The 17,500-nt window shown below is 40.3% G+C and overlaps 2 protein-coding genes across 2 annotated transcripts in view; both read right to left on the reverse strand.

The window, feature by feature from the left end:
* Positions 1–6,841, reverse strand: part of LOC308093500 (contactin-associated protein-like 2) — a gene marked incomplete at both ends in the record, with an annotated part of 56,435 nt that extends 49,594 nt beyond the window's left edge. The window contains one exon of the mRNA XM_080439837.1: positions 6,730–6,841. Within this exon, the coding sequence (XP_080295963.1) occupies positions 6,730–6,841 (112 nt within the window). The remainder of the gene's footprint in view (positions 1–6,729) is intronic.
* A 3,335-nt stretch (positions 6,842–10,176) lies between these two features.
* Positions 10,177–17,500, reverse strand: part of LOC308093722 (DEP domain-containing protein 1B-like) — a 9,181-nt gene continuing 1,857 nt past the window's right edge. Inside the window, exons 2-11 of the mRNA XM_080440051.1 lie at positions 17,389–17,500; positions 16,355–16,481; positions 15,341–15,468; positions 14,982–15,112; positions 14,522–14,569; positions 13,923–14,063; positions 13,207–13,373; positions 12,921–13,097; positions 12,470–12,655; positions 10,177–12,063 (exon numbers count right to left, since the gene is read on the reverse strand). The exon at positions 17,389–17,500 is cut by the window's right edge and continues 154 nt beyond it. Of these exons, the coding sequence (XP_080296177.1) occupies positions 11,899–12,063; positions 12,470–12,655; positions 12,921–13,097; positions 13,207–13,373; positions 13,923–14,063; positions 14,522–14,569; positions 14,982–15,112; positions 15,341–15,468; positions 16,355–16,481; positions 17,389–17,500 (1,382 nt within the window). The 3' untranslated portion in view covers positions 10,177–11,898. The remainder of the gene's footprint in view (positions 12,064–12,469; positions 12,656–12,920; positions 13,098–13,206; positions 13,374–13,922; positions 14,064–14,521; positions 14,570–14,981; positions 15,113–15,340; positions 15,469–16,354; positions 16,482–17,388) is intronic.

Raw genomic sequence — 17,500 nt, forward strand, 5'->3', positions numbered from 1 at the left:
ATATTACTTGCCAAGTGTTGGATGCGTTTGAAATGGAACTTCATGATTTTTGCTATAGCCTTATTTTCTGAGTGGACCAGAACAGCTTTTATTCTTGGAGAGCTGAACATGCACTCTCTCAACAAGACAGGGGTCTTATAGCAGCATGGAGTTCTTCTTCCACCACTGGATCTCAGACTTCATACGTCTACGACGTATCTACTGTATGATGTATGACTCCAATTTTAGGCACAGTGTCAGCCCCCCATTGACTTCCATCATGAAGTTGAAGTTAAATATTTAATAAGAATATAAATCATATGTATGTGTGGCGGGGGTAGGGAGGGGGGGTCAGTGTGCATAATAAATTTGGCGCTGATCGGTTCAGCCGTTTGGGAGATTAGCCAGGCACACACAAACACACACACACACACGCACGCACACGTGCACGCACACGTGCGCGCACACGCAAACCCTCTTGATGTTGGTGGTGCTGGGACTAAATCCCCCTAGATAAAAACGTTCCCCCCAAAAAGAAAACAGCATACTTCCACACACCCTATTCTCTGCTTTATTTATTAAGGATCTTCATCAGGAGGACATAAAGAACACGTGCATTGAGCTGACCACAACAATTTATTGTAATAGATAATACAGTCACTTATGCCAGATATCCCCTGACATAAAAAAAACATTTAAGAGTAGAAAGGAGTTACTTTCTCTCTACTCACCACTCGTCAATAACAACAGCCTGGCTAGGTGGTGTAGGGGCAAGTAAAATATTCAGGCCCGCCCGTATCATGAATATCAATCAACTTAGCTCATCCACCCCCAAAACTCAGTCTCTATACTCATTTGCTTTGCCTTAAAAGCGCATAATTGACCATGCTGAAAGGTCAGGTTTACAAGTGTAATCGATTCACGTAAAACTCACCTTCTAACCATTTAAGCCTGATATATACTTAATTGTTCGATGGTGTTGCGCCGTGAAAATAACCAATCTAAAGGCTCACAACAAATCACATTGTGACACACTGTGAGCTTGTAGATCTGCTATTTTTGACCAAAAAGTTTAAAATGTTGGAAATGTTTTGCCTCTAATGGCATGCTGAAAATAAGTACGCCAGATTGAAAATGTAGTTTTTAACATTAAACTGAGAGAGAGACATTTTTCAGCCATACATGAACGTGTCCTGTGAGGTGGATTGAATATCTATTCATGCCTCAGGGTTCAGGCCAGGGGCAGTATGGTAGGTCATAGGTCAAAGTCTTGATTGCCATTTCACTGGTTGACACCTCAAGACAAAAGAAGCTGAACATGCTCCTCTAGGATTAAAATGTGTTATTGGGGCTGAAGGTGCACTTTATGTATTTCATGAAGATTATTTGACAATCATTGCTTTTATTCAGTAAAAAAAAACTCCCATGCTATGCTCATATGTTCTGAATTTAAAACATACAACAACCTAAAATGGAGTGGCCAGTGGTCAAATTACCAGCGGTTACAGGATGAACCACATTATCTTATACCATGTTATGTTAGCTGCATTACATGGACTAATATTTACACTGGTGTTGTTTGTCTGTCTGTCTCTGTGTGACACGGAGTTACACTGAGTTTAATTAACACAGAGGGTATCACCATGAGGGCCTAATTACTGTATGTGAACATGTTTTCAGATAGAGTCAATAGCTAGGGGGCAGTTAAGGTAGCCATTAGGTGTCATGACAATAGGCAAAATCCTCAGTGTTAATATAGTTGATATACCGTAGTGTACAAAGTGTTCACTCTCATAGGATTTCATGGTGTAGAGTATCCATTGGGCAGTGTTTGGTGTAAAAGGGTGTATAAGGTAGATTTTAAGACATCTTGAATGATTTTTTGCCCCACTACTCATACAGGTACAGTGAAATGCAAATGTGATAAGGTTTTACTGTAAGATAAGGATACTGTGCAACATAAACATAACAACAATAACAACAACAATAATAAAGCTAATGTAATAATAACATAAGAAGAATTTATATAGCAGCAATGGCAATATGAACATAACAATGAAAAGGCATAACCATGCATATATAAGATACCTTGCATATACTGTATACTATAGCAGCAATAGTACTGTCAACATAACAACAATAAAAAATAATGTGCAATAAAAATGTGTGCAGATCACTGTATACATTGTTGAATATCGGTATGAGCGATCTGTACGGAGATAACAGAGTGCCAACACGCTTATTTATTTAATGTTTTTGTTTGTTTGTCTTGAGTGTGTGTAGACCAGTGGTTCTCAAGGACCCCGGGAGTTCCAGGGGGTCCCAATCAACATTTGTTTAACCACTTTAACAGTGGTGGAAAAAGTACTCACATGTTTTACTTAAGTAAAAGTACCAATACTGCAATGTAGGAGTACTCTGTTACAAGTGAAAGTCCGGAATTCAAAATTTACTTGAGTAAAAGTACAAAGGTATTGGTATCAAGATGTACTTAAAGTACCAAAAGTAAAAGTACTAACATGTTTGAAAATATCAGATCTACAAGCTCACAACGCGTCGCGATGCGACGCGTTGTGAGCTTGTAGATCTGATATTTTCAATAATGTATAAAATAGGGCTAAAGTGGTTAATGTATGTTTCATAATGTAATAATTTATATCTGCAAAGTAACTAGTAACTAAAGTTTTAAAATAATTGTAGTGGAGTAAAAGTACAATATTTGCCTTTGAGATGTAGTGGAGTAGAAGTAAAAGTATAGACAATTTGGAATAGTTTTATCAACTCAAATCTTGTATGGCGGTCCCTGGCTCAAAAATATTTTCACTGCCAAATACTGTACATCATTAATTTGGGTGGTCTTTCACAAGAAAAGGTTTGAGAACCACTGGTGTAGACAGCAACGCTCATCTCAGGAAGCACACACACAAATCACTGCTGACTCGGAATCATATCTTTCTGCCCGATCCTCCACCAACTGTCTCTGCTTCCTGTCTCCTCAACTAGTAGGTGCAATGCAGGCATGCTCAAAACAACAACAAAAATTAAAAAGGAATTATTTGTCAATGTGTGTATGTGTATATAACACGGTGTGTGTGTGTGTGTGTGTGTGTGTGTGTGTGCGTGCGTGCGTGCGTGTGTGTGTGTGTGTGTGTCTGTGTGTGTGTGTGCGTGTGCGCGTGCGTGTGCGCGTGCGTGCATGCGTGCGTGTGGGAGGGTGTGTGAGTGTGAAAGTGAGTGTGGTAAATGGATTCGTCAGAGGTTTGATGTCATACAAAGCATTTAGTGTTGATGCCAGTGAGTGTGATTGTCAGAAAGGTTGGGAGTGATTAAACAGATGTTTACGCTGACACGCACACAGACAAGAAAACGTTCCAGTTTGATGTCAGCTGAAAGTTTGAAAGAGGTATTTATGCTCAGTGATGTTCATGTGAAGGGAACTGGTTTGGCTTTGGCTGTATTAAGATAACGATTGTCACATCAAGTATTCAATATTTGATTGAAGGAGAGTAGGTGTAGTTAAAACTCTTGAGTTTGTGGAGATGGCTGTGCTTATATGAAACATGGATATGCATCTTTCATTCATACTTTCACAAGGAAAGAATAAGCAGATTACTTCTCACTCCGACAGCTTCATGATCGCCTAAATAAAGAATGTGGCTTTGAAGAAAAAAGCACAGCCAGCATTTTCTTGAAGTAAACATGACTAATGATAATAATAAGGGTAATAATAATAATGATAATAATAATAATAATAATAATAATAATAATAATAATAATAATAGTATAATTTATAAATAAGAAATAAAAAGCAGTTTTGAAAAATCATTTTACAAAGTGCTTCACAACAAAATACAGCAAATTACAGCAACAGCTGTAAAAGAACAACATGCAACAAATTAAACGCAAAATAAATCAAAGTAAATCTCTGTAATTTGGCTGCAAAGTACAAAGCAAGAAGAGTGCAAGTCTCCACCAGGAGACATGCCCTAATAATAGCAACAATAATAGCAATGTTTGCAGTTAAAGTATTACCTACAGCCAGCATCTGTAGTGACTTCCTATCTCGCTCTCTCATACACATTCATTGTCTACCTCTCTCCATCTTTCTCTGCCTGGGGCATGTGATGACAATTTTTTGGGGTTGTGCAAGTATGAAAAGGCACAGGGCAATAGGGGGAAGGGACAATGGGGCATAATAAATGCATCAATTTTGATTCTGATTACATTATCACCATACAACCAGAGTAGATATGGAGACGAAACTTTGGACACATCAAAAAGTAGTGGGGCTTGTTGTCAACACTAGGACAAACAAACAAACACACTCTAGTCTAGTGCATTGTAAAATGTGTTTGTGACCCTTCCAGCTCCAATTTCAGTAATACATAACAGAATCATTCAAATTTCTCTGTAATCTGCCAAGTCTGATTGTTAATTCCTTGTGTCAATTATGTTTATAAATCACCTGTCAATCAAAAGTTGTGATTTGAAATGTAAATCAAGGAGTTTATACTGCACCACGCTCACTGTGTCTCGTTTAATTCACATGGCATCGGCAGCTTCTTTTTCAGAGGGAGTAACGTGTGCAGAGGAATATGCTATCCCGCCCAGTTCCGCTCCCCACTGAACAATCCGACCATCCTGTACGAGTCGCTCCAGTGACAGAGATCACCCTCCCTGGCCTCCCATCCTGCAAACATCGCCTATTGAGTTTGTTGGAGCGCCACAAGAGGAATCCAGGCTCCACTGTGATGGGCAGGAACTTCACCATATGCACCACCCAGATGCAACTAAGAATTGGTTTAAAAGCTGACAGACTGATTTCCTAAGGCAAGTTGCTTCCAAAGCCTATGGGGCTCCAACCCCAAACTTCTAGCCAGGATTCTGCAACAGACAGGATGCACTGCTATGCACTGCCTTGTGCCAAGATCTAAAATACAGCTAGGAGCCAGGCTATGAAGTGCCTTGATCTCTGCATAGTAGCTGAGTTCTGGACATTCTGGACTGGAACCAGATTAATGATTAAGTAGTTTCTGTAGTCTAGACGTGAGGATATAAAGGCATGTATGATGATGGGCTTCAAGCGTCCTTCGAGTTCAAACCAGATCGCAATACAGCAATTATTAAAGGACGATTTTCATATAATTGGTTCTCTCTAATGCTCATGATATTATGGTACAATTATTTTCTTCTTCTGTGTCTCAGTGGAGGGCTGTGGACAGTTCAGAATCCCACCTACACGGTAGGCAGGTTTCTGAACTGTCCACAACCCTCCTATTGACACAGACTGAGTAGAAAAAATTGCACCATATTATCATGAGCATTAGTGAAGCAATTATATGAAGATTGAAAATGGGTGAAGTCGTCCTTTAAGTAAAAACAAAAGACTGGCCAGATTTGGTGTCTTAAGGGAACCAAGAGATGATCTGTCTGGAGAACTTTCACATCAACCAGTAGCCTCTACGAGTCTACTACATGGTGTAGTCAGCATAAAAGTGAAAAGAAAAGTCATGCCTGCAAATAACATGGCTGAGTGGAAGATCATGCACTTAGAAAAGTCCTACAATTGAGCCTTGTGGCACATTATCCCCTACTTGACCAGACAGAAGATAGGTGAGAGGTGATATCCTAAACCTTTTATTTATCAGCCATGAAGTAAACCAATTAAGAGCAGTCCCACTGTCCCAGATGCCAACTAATGCCTCAATTTAGCAATCAGCATATTGTGATCAATGGCATAAAAAGCTGCCCTTATTAGCAGCACTAACAGAGCATTTGTCAGCGTATGTATTTTTCTTTTATCATTAAGTCATTAGGGACCATGCAAAGTGCTATATATGTTGCTGATGGAAACCAGTTTGAACTTCTCATGACTCTTGCTTGTAGCCTGGTATAAGACCTATACAGGCATGATATAGGCGACAGCAGATCTAATCCACAAATAGGCAATCACATAAATAATTCACTGGCTTCATTTCCCATGTGGAGTAACATGCACAAAAAGGAATACATGTCATTTGTTATCTGTTTTTGTTTGTTTGTTTGTTTTCATTTGCTACTGGTTTGTATGGTAGGCTATAGCAGGTCGTTATCCAACAACACCAATGCTATACCACAGTAGGCGACCTATCAAATGCTGTGACTCCACATCAAGAAGGTGAGAGGACAACTTCACCTGAGAAAATGTGGTTGATGTTTGTTTTTCATATTGTCTGGTCACTTTTATTCGAATAGCATGGTGACATGTTTTCCACATGGATCAGAGTAAAAAAAGATTGAAAAGGTTTTTGCATTTGGTGTAATTATATTCCCATCCATGTTAATCTGAACCTAAGTAGGTTCAGCAGTTTACCTGGATCTATTTCAAATTGTATTGATGAACAAATGCATTTTTAATAGAATAAACAAATGGTAAACAAGAGTAACAAGAGAGAGGTAATTAAGGGAAGCTGGCATGCAGCTGCCAGCCAGTCTGGAATCAGAGAATCGATGGGTCACCAATTTCTGTGTAACACCAGTGATGTTGTTATGATCCATTAGCGCAGCCGGTAGTGGTCAATATGATATCCCGGTGCTGACGCACAGCAAGCCTCTGCTGTTGGCCACGGACCAACATACAGCACCCGAGCTGCAAGCGACCCAGTACAGTATGCAGGAATGCACCCTAGTGTGTGTGTGTGTGTGTGTGTGTGTGTGTGTGTGTGTGTGTGTGTGTGTGTGTGTGTGTGTGTGTGTGTTTAGCCTACTTACGGGATGATGCTGAGGAGGAGGAGGAGGATGCTACGCCAGGGATGCTCCATGCCAGGAGAACCCAGACCCACCACGCCGCCCCGAGACGATGCATCTTCATCTGGTGGTACATCTCAAAACGGAAACACAAATCTCCAATAAAACACCCCTATGTCCCCGTTAACAAAAATGCGTCATTATTTTGCCGCCTGGCCGCCGGTGCGCCTTCCTTCCGATCCGGTATGAAGACAATCCAGAGAGCAGCAGCAGACACGCTGCTTTGGTTTATTATGAGCAACACAAAGTGCCTCCTCTAAACCTCCACTGTTTCCCTCCAAGGAAGCAATGGCTCTCCTCTCCTCTCAGCCTCTTTGTGGCTGACAGTGCTGTTACCTTCCCTTCCTCCGGTAAAACATCAGCACTACTAGGCTAGAGATCCACGGAAATGTAAAGATCACCTATTAAATAAAACATGGCTCCTGGCGTTGGACCCGCAGCACGTACCGTACCGTCCGCATCGGTAGATAGATGCACCCGAGTCTGATTATTATCGGGAGGGAGGAGGACAGTGGAGCCGAGATCGGCTTTCCTCAAGGAGGAGCAGGAGGAGGTAGGGCAGAGAGAGAGGGAGTGGAGAGAGAGAGGGGGGGAGAGAGACAGAGAGAGAGAGAGCGAGGGAGGGAGAGAGAGAGAGACAGAGAGAGAGAGAGAGAGGTGGGGGGAGCTGTCCAGGTGCTGAATCGCTGCTTGCTCGGTCTAGCCTAGCCGCACCCCTTTGTTTTGGTACGGTCCGCGTCGGTGAGAAGAAGGCTGTGTAAAGAATGTGTGTGTGTGTGTGTGTGTGTGTGTGTGTGTGTGTGTGTGTGTGTGTGTGTGTGTGTGTGTGTGTGTGTGTGTGTGTGTGTGTGTGTGTGTGTGTGTGTGTGTGTGTGTGTGTGTGTGTGTGTGTGTGAGGGAGGGAGGGAGGGAGAGAGAGAGAGAGAGAGAGAGAGAGAGAGAGAGAGAGAGAGAGAGAGAGAGAGAGAGAGAGAGAGAGAGAGAGAGAGAGAGAGAGAGAGAGAGAGAGAGAGAGAGAGAGAGAGAGAGAGAGAGTGAACAATAGCATGTGTCCCCTCTCAATTATATACCCGAGTTTAAGAGAATTAAATATAAATAAGTAGTTACAATTACACAGAATCAAATAAAAATGTCATGAACACGAAAATCGAACTCCAACTGCTATTTCTGTCTTTCTTTAATTTTCAGGCATCAATAACCAACAAACAGGATGGGATGAAAGACATACTGAATACCCCTTTTATGGTGGTGGCCAGTCAATAGTGCCTACCAGAAGGTGGATTATGAAACCCATTAAAAAGGGCTTTGTAAACAGACACGCATTTTGTTGTGGTTTTTGATTGATATGAGGCCTATTCAACATAGACTATCTTTGTGATAACCGGCTTCACAAAACATACTCATATGATATAATGTTCATATGGTAAGGTTTTGGTAATAGCCTACCAACAAACAGCAAAAAGTTATTATACAAACTTTAAAAAAAAGTATATGTCCAGCAATCATTGCATGCAAGTGGATGTACTCTACATATTCAGTTTAGAATAAAAAAAATATTATTCAGTAGATTTGTATCTAATTATGAACCTTGTCAGTTTATTCATTTACCGCATAAAGCTTCTACAAACAGTTATTTGGTCATCTTTTCCTAAGTAATCTCCACACATGAGAGAGCGCTGTCCCGGTGCTGAATCGCTGCTGTTCAGTCTAGCCTAACTGCACCCATGGTCCTAGTCTGTAATGTGGCTTAAACACACACACACACACACACACACACACACACACACACACACACACACACACACACACACACACACACACACACACACACACACACACACACACACACACACACACACACACACACACACACACACACACACACACACACACACACACCAACCAGGCCGTACAGAAACTATAGATTACATGGGTCGCTTCCATCAATCAGAAGCTTGGGCCCTAGCTGCTCCACTGATAGAGTTGGTAGCTAAAAGGGCTTCTTGCAATAGGTCAGCACCTATGTTGCTGAAACTGGGACAGCTATTTCTTTCTGGGCATTTTTTCTGGGTTCTTTTTTTATATTTTTTGCCTGCTTCAGCACATATTCCACTTCCAATTAGTCGTTGCAAATTTATTTAAACATGAACCTGGAGAATTTGCAGGCTTCCGTATAGCCCTGAGGTGCCGGGGGTTTTGGTAATCTAACCAGGATTTGGTTTTTAATTGTATTCTATTTTTAAAGTTAGTTTTTTGGCAGAGGGTGTGAGGGAGGAAGACAAGGTGGGAGTCAGATTCAATCTCTGGCCCTGCACTCACAAAGGGCATAATGGTCTCTTCACTAGGCACTCTGATTTGCCTTTTAATTTCCACTCTTTGGAAAAGTAGTACAATTAGCAAAATACTCACTGTTAATTTGAGGGAGGGCGAGATCCAAGGTTAATTTAATTGTAAGTGTAAAAATGGTCACATTAAATGAACACTGAGGATGTTTCTGTGACAGGACAGGAGGTAACCCTTAAAACAAGTAGCAGATAAGCTGCTTTCTTTTTTCTATTCCCATCACAAAACGTTGCGATTCTTAAATGATATATCACTGTATACTGTATAATTGGGGGTCCAAACATTCAAGCTGCATGGAACAGTTACATTTTACATATTTTATGCCCATTAAAAGAAAATAAGGTATTCTGCCACTATGGATGTGGCATAATTAGCTGCACAGATTTGAGTGAAACATTTCCCATGTTTATGTTTGAAAGCATGAATATCTGTATTTATCTAACCAAATATTTGTTCTCACAAGGCTTCTGTCAATTACAAGTTAGAGGCAAAAGACATACTTGCATGTTAAGACCACCAAAGAGCTCTAAAATGCTCCAGTTTTCACAACTATGAATTATTTAGGTCAATTTCCTCACTACATGTAGGGTATATAGTTCAAATCACAATGGAAACAACCAAATTATGCCCCCACCCCCCTTTCTTATTCTTCTCTAAAGATGTATTTACCTTGTGCTTGGACCCAAATCATTGCCGCCTTATTGCTATAATTTGTATTTATGATTAGTTTTCTGTAATGCAATCAAAAACAAAGATGTAAAAGCAAACATATATGTTTCATTGGTGTTTCACAATAGGGGCTCATTCTAAAATATTACTTCTACCCCACCACCTACCTAGCTCAGGGAGACACGATGTATATAAAAACACTGCCCCCTAGTGGAAAACATAAAACATCACTACCAAACATCTGCATAGCAATAGTACACTCATTTGGTACCTGCTCACACATTCCAAGTCACCCTGGATACAATAATTGTTTTTAAATACCTACATTATGATGTGCTGAATTATAACTCCAGGAACACACACAAAATAACCAGGATGTCATTATAGATCTGTGAAGTTTATTCCAGCATAGAGATATGAGCACCCTCTCAACAGTCAGTAACAGTTACTCCAGCATTATTCCATATAGTTTTCACTGTTAAAATATATGTAGTTTTAGAATCTGTATAACCATAAACCAGGAACAAAATTCAGACAAATACAATTAAAATGTAGTACAGACACAGACACAAACAGAACAATTACAACGTTACCCAGAAATAGAAAGAAAATAAAAACAAAGATATGTGACAAGAAAAGATGGACCATGTATGAGAATATTTCATATATACATATAAAACAAGCCAAGTGTAAAAACATCAATCCAGTTCATTGACATCAAGTGATTCATTGATAATGAAATGTCATCATTGCATTAAAAGAAATATACAGTATAGAACTGCAGGGAATGCCACATATTAAGACAAAGCTATTGCTATGGTACCTCTTAAAATAAAAGACATTTAGTAATCCATTAAAACTTTTGTGCTACAATGTAAACCTAAATTAATATAATGCCCAAACAGACATGTAGTACCAAGATGGATAGATCTTTATGGACCAATGATTTACAACATATGTTAAAATAAAATAAGGAAATCTATGAATCCAATTGAAATGCATTTGCATTGAAATTAGCAAGATAATGAATGTATCTTTTCAGTAGAAAATCATGTGAAATGCATTTTATATTTAGTGTACACACTAAAATTAATCCAGCTAAAATCATTTTGCTTTGAAATAAGCAAATTACAATTCCTTTGAAATAAATCTTTTCAGTAATACATGATTAAATCTACCTGTATAGTGTATTTCAATGAACATCATTGGACAGTGTTATTTGTTATCAAAAGCTGCACTTATAGAATATTATATATATATTATATATTCAAGTCTATCAGAATGTTAAGTTGCCCTTTAGGATTTCTTAAACTCGTTTCATATAAACAGCATTTGTTCAACAGCAATTAAGATTAACGGTATTAAACAATTGTTATTATACAGTCAGTGATCAAGATGTGTCCAGAGTATTACGACTCACATATTCCACCATGTTGTATGACGCCAGAGAAAGTGATGCATTCACATCACTTCTCATGTCCTGAACACTACTTAGTGTTCCAATGTACCGACTAACGGCATGGCTTCCCTATGGATCTCTGACGTCATGCTGATGCCGTCAGTCTTACTCAAATACGGATTCACAATTTTTTTTAATAAATCCTGAAAAATACTGGCCTGCTACTACAAGATCGATCCAGTGGTATGTGAGATTATCTGAGGGGACACAAACATTTTACTTTGCCCAGTAAAAAGAATGTGGTAAGTTTTAAGTGTAAAAAATATGAGGACGCTTATTCTGGGAAAAAAACATCTTGGTGTTCAGATGGATTCAATGACCCTCATTTATTAAACCCTCTTAGAAAGGAGTGCAGATTCAAGCTAATTGAATTAATTAATGAGACTTAATAATGAGACTGCTAATGTGGATGATTTAACTGCAAGGCTAGACTTTTTCAGGTTATTGAAATGTGTGTACACTGTCTCTGAAATGGCGGTGATTTGATCATTTACGATCATTGTCATGACATTATATTTGCAAGTTTGATAAATGAGGGTAAATGTTTCCCAGTTGTTTGCTCTAAGCAAACAAGCTGTATCTGCCATCATTCCCACATGACAATACCAAATGCAGCATATGATCCGGGTAGCCAGAGGGGTTGAGGTTTTGGAGCTGAAGGGTCAAGACCTGAAACTCCAACTCCTCTGGAAGGTTTGTAAGGGTTTCTTGAGAGTACGGAACATGAGTTGTGGTTTGAGTCGTGGGGGTTTGTCGGGCAGGACAGCGGCTTCACTCTCAGCAGTAGGAAATCGCTTCTGGTAGATGTCTGGATAGGACCTCTGGAACTACAGAAAATGGAGTGTTAGTAGTTATGTAGATTTCTTGTAGGGCTTCACAGTTAATTTAAATACAAACAATATTAAATCATGCATTTTCCAATTCCAAAGAGATTGTAATTTTGTATAAATGCTCTTCCTAAACAGATTCTGACTCTGCAACCTCCACCTTTCTCTGTATCAACTTGTGGTTTCAATATTCTCTATCCTTTGTCCTCCAGGCTTTCTGAAACCATGTGAGCTGAAGGAACAAAGTAGCTAAAAGGAAGTGTCACAAAATAGTCTCAACCAATGCGCTCTCACTTTCAATCAACAGTTGTACAGTAACTTGACCAAAACTCACACATCTGTCAAAGCCAAGGAGTGATTGTTTTCCTTGTGATTTCACTGTCCTCTGTCCTTTTTTTTGGCATACCTGTTTGAGCCTCTTCCTCTTGTCCTTGGCAGAGAGCTCTTTGTCAGCAATCAGACCCTCCAGAAGCTCCTGCAGAGGCCCCTGCGTGGCCAGGCCCCTCTGCTTCTCAAACTCTGCCCTGCTGATCTGCTCACAGAATGCTGTAGACGGTGTGGATGGGTCTGCATCGGCACCCGAGTACTTGATCTGATGGAGAAATATAGTTCGATGCTTTAAAGCTCATCGAAAGCTCAAAGATCTTTCGATGGCTCTGCTGACTCCTTAAGCCAGCTTTCCTCTTTGCCCTCACCTGCGTCTACTGTAGCCAAAGCTAGACAACCCTGTGATGGAAAATCCACTATAGTGGGAACAATGGGTATGCTTTTCACAAGGTCTAAGGTTGGCTTGGAATTAAAAAGTACTTCCAGACTTCTACACATCGTTGGGGAAGGAGTGACAGGTGTGTGCTGACCTGTACCCGCCGGAGATGGGAGAGGTGATCCTCTACGTGCCGGTGGAGGTTGGACGGCACCTGGAGAACGATGTGGCTCTGTTCCAACATGAAGCTCACCAGCTGGGTGGCCAGGAGGTCATCCAGGTCCACCTCCTCAGCAGAGCCCAGGATGCAACGAGAGAATGTCTGCACCATCTGCAAAGAGACGGGCCATAAAGAACACTACTTGACTATCTATTCAAGGTCGAGATACATTTGATGGACAATGGGCATGTAGTTGATGATGGAAGAAAAGTGTATGTACCAGTGTACGGGTAGCAATAGTGTCATTAAGTGGAGGCAGAGCAGGGTTCTCGCACACGCGGGCCATGAGACGCAGTAGAAGCTGTAAGCGTCTTCTGTTAGCTGGTGGCAGCAGGAGGCAGCTGACCTGGAGAGCTTCAACTGCTACATCCTGCTGTGGGAGCAGGCCTGGGGAGGAGAAGAGAGAAGATGAAGGTACATAAATGTACTAGGGCCGCTTGATGTCAAGAGAAACACAAAGCGAAATTATCATACGATAAAAAATGTATATTCATTACGCTCTTGAGCTTGTACATAACAAATTGCACCCACTGGCAATGGGCGATTCAATACACAATATGTGCTGCTAGAACCTCAAGTGGTTTGGTGTGACCAGCCTTCTCGATTAAGGGACTTTCTTGTCCTGAATTTACCCTCTCAAGCAGCACTTACTCCCAGACTGTGTTTATGTTTATTAAAGGATCCCCATTAGAGACACATCAATGAGCCTCTAGTCTTCCCGGGGTCCTGTGTATCACCTATAAGACAGGTGCAGGCACTGTACTGGGTATATCTGTGCATAATTCTATTGTTTGTGAAGCACCTTCTATGAAATAAAACTGAATTGCCTGTAGTAAGTTCACAGACAGACAGACACAAACAATGACAACCCAGGGTTTCTCCTATAACGAATGACAGCTGACAAGCTGTGGAAGATCCACACCAGGACTGACTTACTGAGAATGTTGACATACACATCATACAGATGGAATGTCAGTAGTGGTTCCTTGAGTCTCTGAAAGTAATCTGCAACCGTCCTCAGGACGTCCCTCTCAAATCCTGGGTACATGGGTTGCTTGCTTTCACTGCCATTAGGCCCTGACAATAAAGATGAATACACATTTTAACTGCAGTGCTCACACAATGCTGAAGAAAAGATAGATCTTAACCACATTAACCTAGTGTCCCTATTGTGGGCATGTCATAGTAGGTGAACTTTCGGAGAAAATAGCCTAACGTTCGGTGAAAATAGCGTATCTACAAGCTCACACCGCGTGTAAATCCAAGTATAGATCCCTGGGGGCCCCCCGGTCAAAGGGTTTAAGTGGTTAAACTGAAATTAAACAAATCTATTTTTTAGATGGAGGTCAAATCCATTCAGTGAATATAGTACTGTACAAGCACTCACACATACACTTACAATACTACCCATGTATATAACACCACAGCTAGTAGTCTAATAATTTCTCTCTAAGCAACTTAGTTTTTTTCCACAGATATGCCAATAAAGCATCTTAGAATTTCAAGGTTGAATAGTACAATAATATAATACTCACAGTTAGCGAGGCATTTCATGGCTGATAACACCCAATAGGGCATGTCCTCTGTGCAGTAAGAAAAAGGGGGAGACAGGTGAGGAAAAACAAAAAACATAACATCCTAATGAGGGCTGAGCAGCAGAAATGACAATATCTGTATCTGTTCACTAATTATTTATTATATTATTATTATTATTATTATTCACTAAACTATTATTTGCATCTGTATTTTTGGATTGACAAAAAAACAAGACGTGTCTATGACTTAATCCAGTGGTTCTCACACGTTTTAATTTCAAAGACACCAGTGTACAAATGGAACCAAATGGACCCTTATTTTGACATTTTCCACGTGTGGGAACCCTGGCTTACACTGCCTGCATAAATACTGTATGAACAAATTGGAAACAATTAAACATTTTGAAAGATTTTCCTTTTTTTTTTTAAAGAAAAGAAATGGCTCAAGAATATACTGCACCTGCTTTGTTCTTTAATATGACTATTCCACTCTTGTTAACACTGAACACATTTTCAACAATGTGCTTTGCATTCACATGTTTTGGGTCCAGTACTCCGCTCATCGTCTTCAGTTCCAGGACTCTCTGTAAACTAATGAAAACAAAAATGCAAATCAGCAATTTAGTTCATGCTTTTGTGCAAGAGCCCCAAGTGCTACCATAAACTAAGCTTCAGTTCTTCTTAGATCAGCAACGTTACAATGACATAATAGTAGGCCCTTCAATTATTGAAAATACCGTAAATAAAAACAAAATAAAACAAATTGGGTTACCTTTATAAAAATCAAGAGTATATTAGAGGTGCCAGGAAGGTACTTACTGTGCAATCGTCATGGTCTTCCAAATATGGTCCACTTCCTTGGGGGTAATCTCCTTTCTGCGGACAAGCTTGCACTCCTGCACCTCCCCAATAGCTATGCTGTGCCTCTTATTCCATGACTCAGGGTTCTGAAACAGAGTTAAGTGTATAGAGATTCCTTTCTGGTGTCACCAGATAGATATCTGCTTTTGAACCTATCTTTGGTCCACTTGGTCCACCTCTTGTATTTTTGCCATGGCATTTTGCCATGTTCCATCTAGCCAACACCAGATATACCTCATATCCCAAACTCATAGAACTCCATCGTTGTCCAACATACTATCAAAACAAGTGCCAGAGCCATACTGTAACTAGGTCAGCATAATTATTGAGGGTTCCCACATAACTTTTCCAAAGTATTTTACCTAATTTCCAGGCATATAGCAACCATATGGTGCAATAATAAGGCTCTTACACCAGTGTTCTAGCGATGCACCAAGACAGAGTCGAGCGAAGGTATCACGTGACAAAAAGAACAGATCTACAAGCTCACAACGTCTACGTATCACAGTGCAACGTGTTGTTAGCTTGTAGATCTATTATTTTGGTCATGTGACGTCCTATATACATTCACGCAGCTCGTGCAGCACAGCACTACATGTTACCATGTTACCTTTTTCAGATAATGTTAGACAAAAACAATGTATTTCCTAACATTTTCCAAAACATTAGAATTTTACAAGCCTGGATTTTTCAATTTCAAAATATTTCCAGGCATTTCATGATGATGGGAACCCTCTTCATTGTAATGAACAAGTCCATTCTACTTTTTCCTGGAACATTATGAAGTGACAGGTATTGCTTTTTCGATCTCCATATATGTGAGGACGAATGTGTGCATTGTCATACCAGTGCTACTGTTAACATTGTCATCTCTAGCGCTATTACTATGGTCATCTCACAGTCAAACCAGTGCTATTGTCATATCTCTGTCACAGCAGTGTTATTGCTAGAATGGTCGTCTCGCTGTCATACCACTGCTCTCGTGTTCTCGTGCAGTGGCAGCTCCTCATAGTCATCCCAGCGGATCAGTCTGGGCAGGTCCCCTTCTGTCAGTGGGGGTCTCTGGGGAACAGGCTTCAGAGGAGAAGTAGCTGGGAACCTGGACACAGAAGTAAACAGAGTGTGACAGCACCACTGTGTACATGTTTCCAATGATTTAAAGCTGGCTTTAAAGGATATGGGAGTGCTTTTTTATTTTATTTTTCCACTTATGGTTCTATCGAGGTATAATAAATGATTGTCAAAACGTGGTCAAGTAAAATAAATTACTGACTAATAACAATAACAAAAACGAAATTAATGCACTGCAACAACGTAGACATAGTTACTTCCGTGTTGTCAGACAAGTATCACTCAACATATCTACTATTTTGAATTTTGCCATAGCATGAACTAGGATACAATGGTAAATATGCAGAGTGACACTACTCTGACAATGCTGTAGTATGTCTACTTCAGTCAGTGCAGTATGATTTTTTTTCCCTTGAAAGTATTGTAAGTATAATTCTGTGTAAACTATACCGTTTGACTGTGATTTTGTTAAACCAGTGAAAAAAACACCACCGCTGTTCCTGTTTTCAAAAAAGATTGGGGGCTCTCTCTCAATAAATACAGGCTGAATGAATGAATGAATGAACTTCCAGTGAGTTGAAATTGGAAACTCTCAGAACAACAGTTGGTGACACTCATGTTCAAACCTGTTGATCAATCATAATAATCACTGTAAGACAATGAAACCTGTGTTGTTGCTTTTCCTGTGCAGCGCGTGACGGGTCATGACGAGATGCTGTTGTTTTCCTGCATAGTGCAGGACAGTTGTAGAGGTTTTACTTGTTCTTATTTTTGCCTTGTATTGCTGTACACGACTCTGTAACCTTAACTGCTGTGCTGCATCTGGGCGACTGAATTTCCCCCGCTGGATAATAAAGGTATCTACCTACCTACCTACCTACCTACCTACCTACCTACCTACCTACCTACCTATCTATCTATCTATCGATCATTACCTGTACAGCTGACCATTGTCTTCAAGGTCCTCTTTCCCATAGCGTCCCTTGATGTCCTCAATGACGTGGTTCTTCAGGAACTTCCTGAGCAGCTGCAGTGTCTGGTAGCGGG

This window comes from Gymnoscopelus braueri (genome assembly GCF_963280865.1).
Source record: "Gymnoscopelus braueri genome assembly, chromosome: 10".
In the NCBI taxonomy this organism is placed as follows: Eukaryota; Metazoa; Chordata; class Actinopteri; order Myctophiformes; family Myctophidae; genus Gymnoscopelus; species Gymnoscopelus braueri.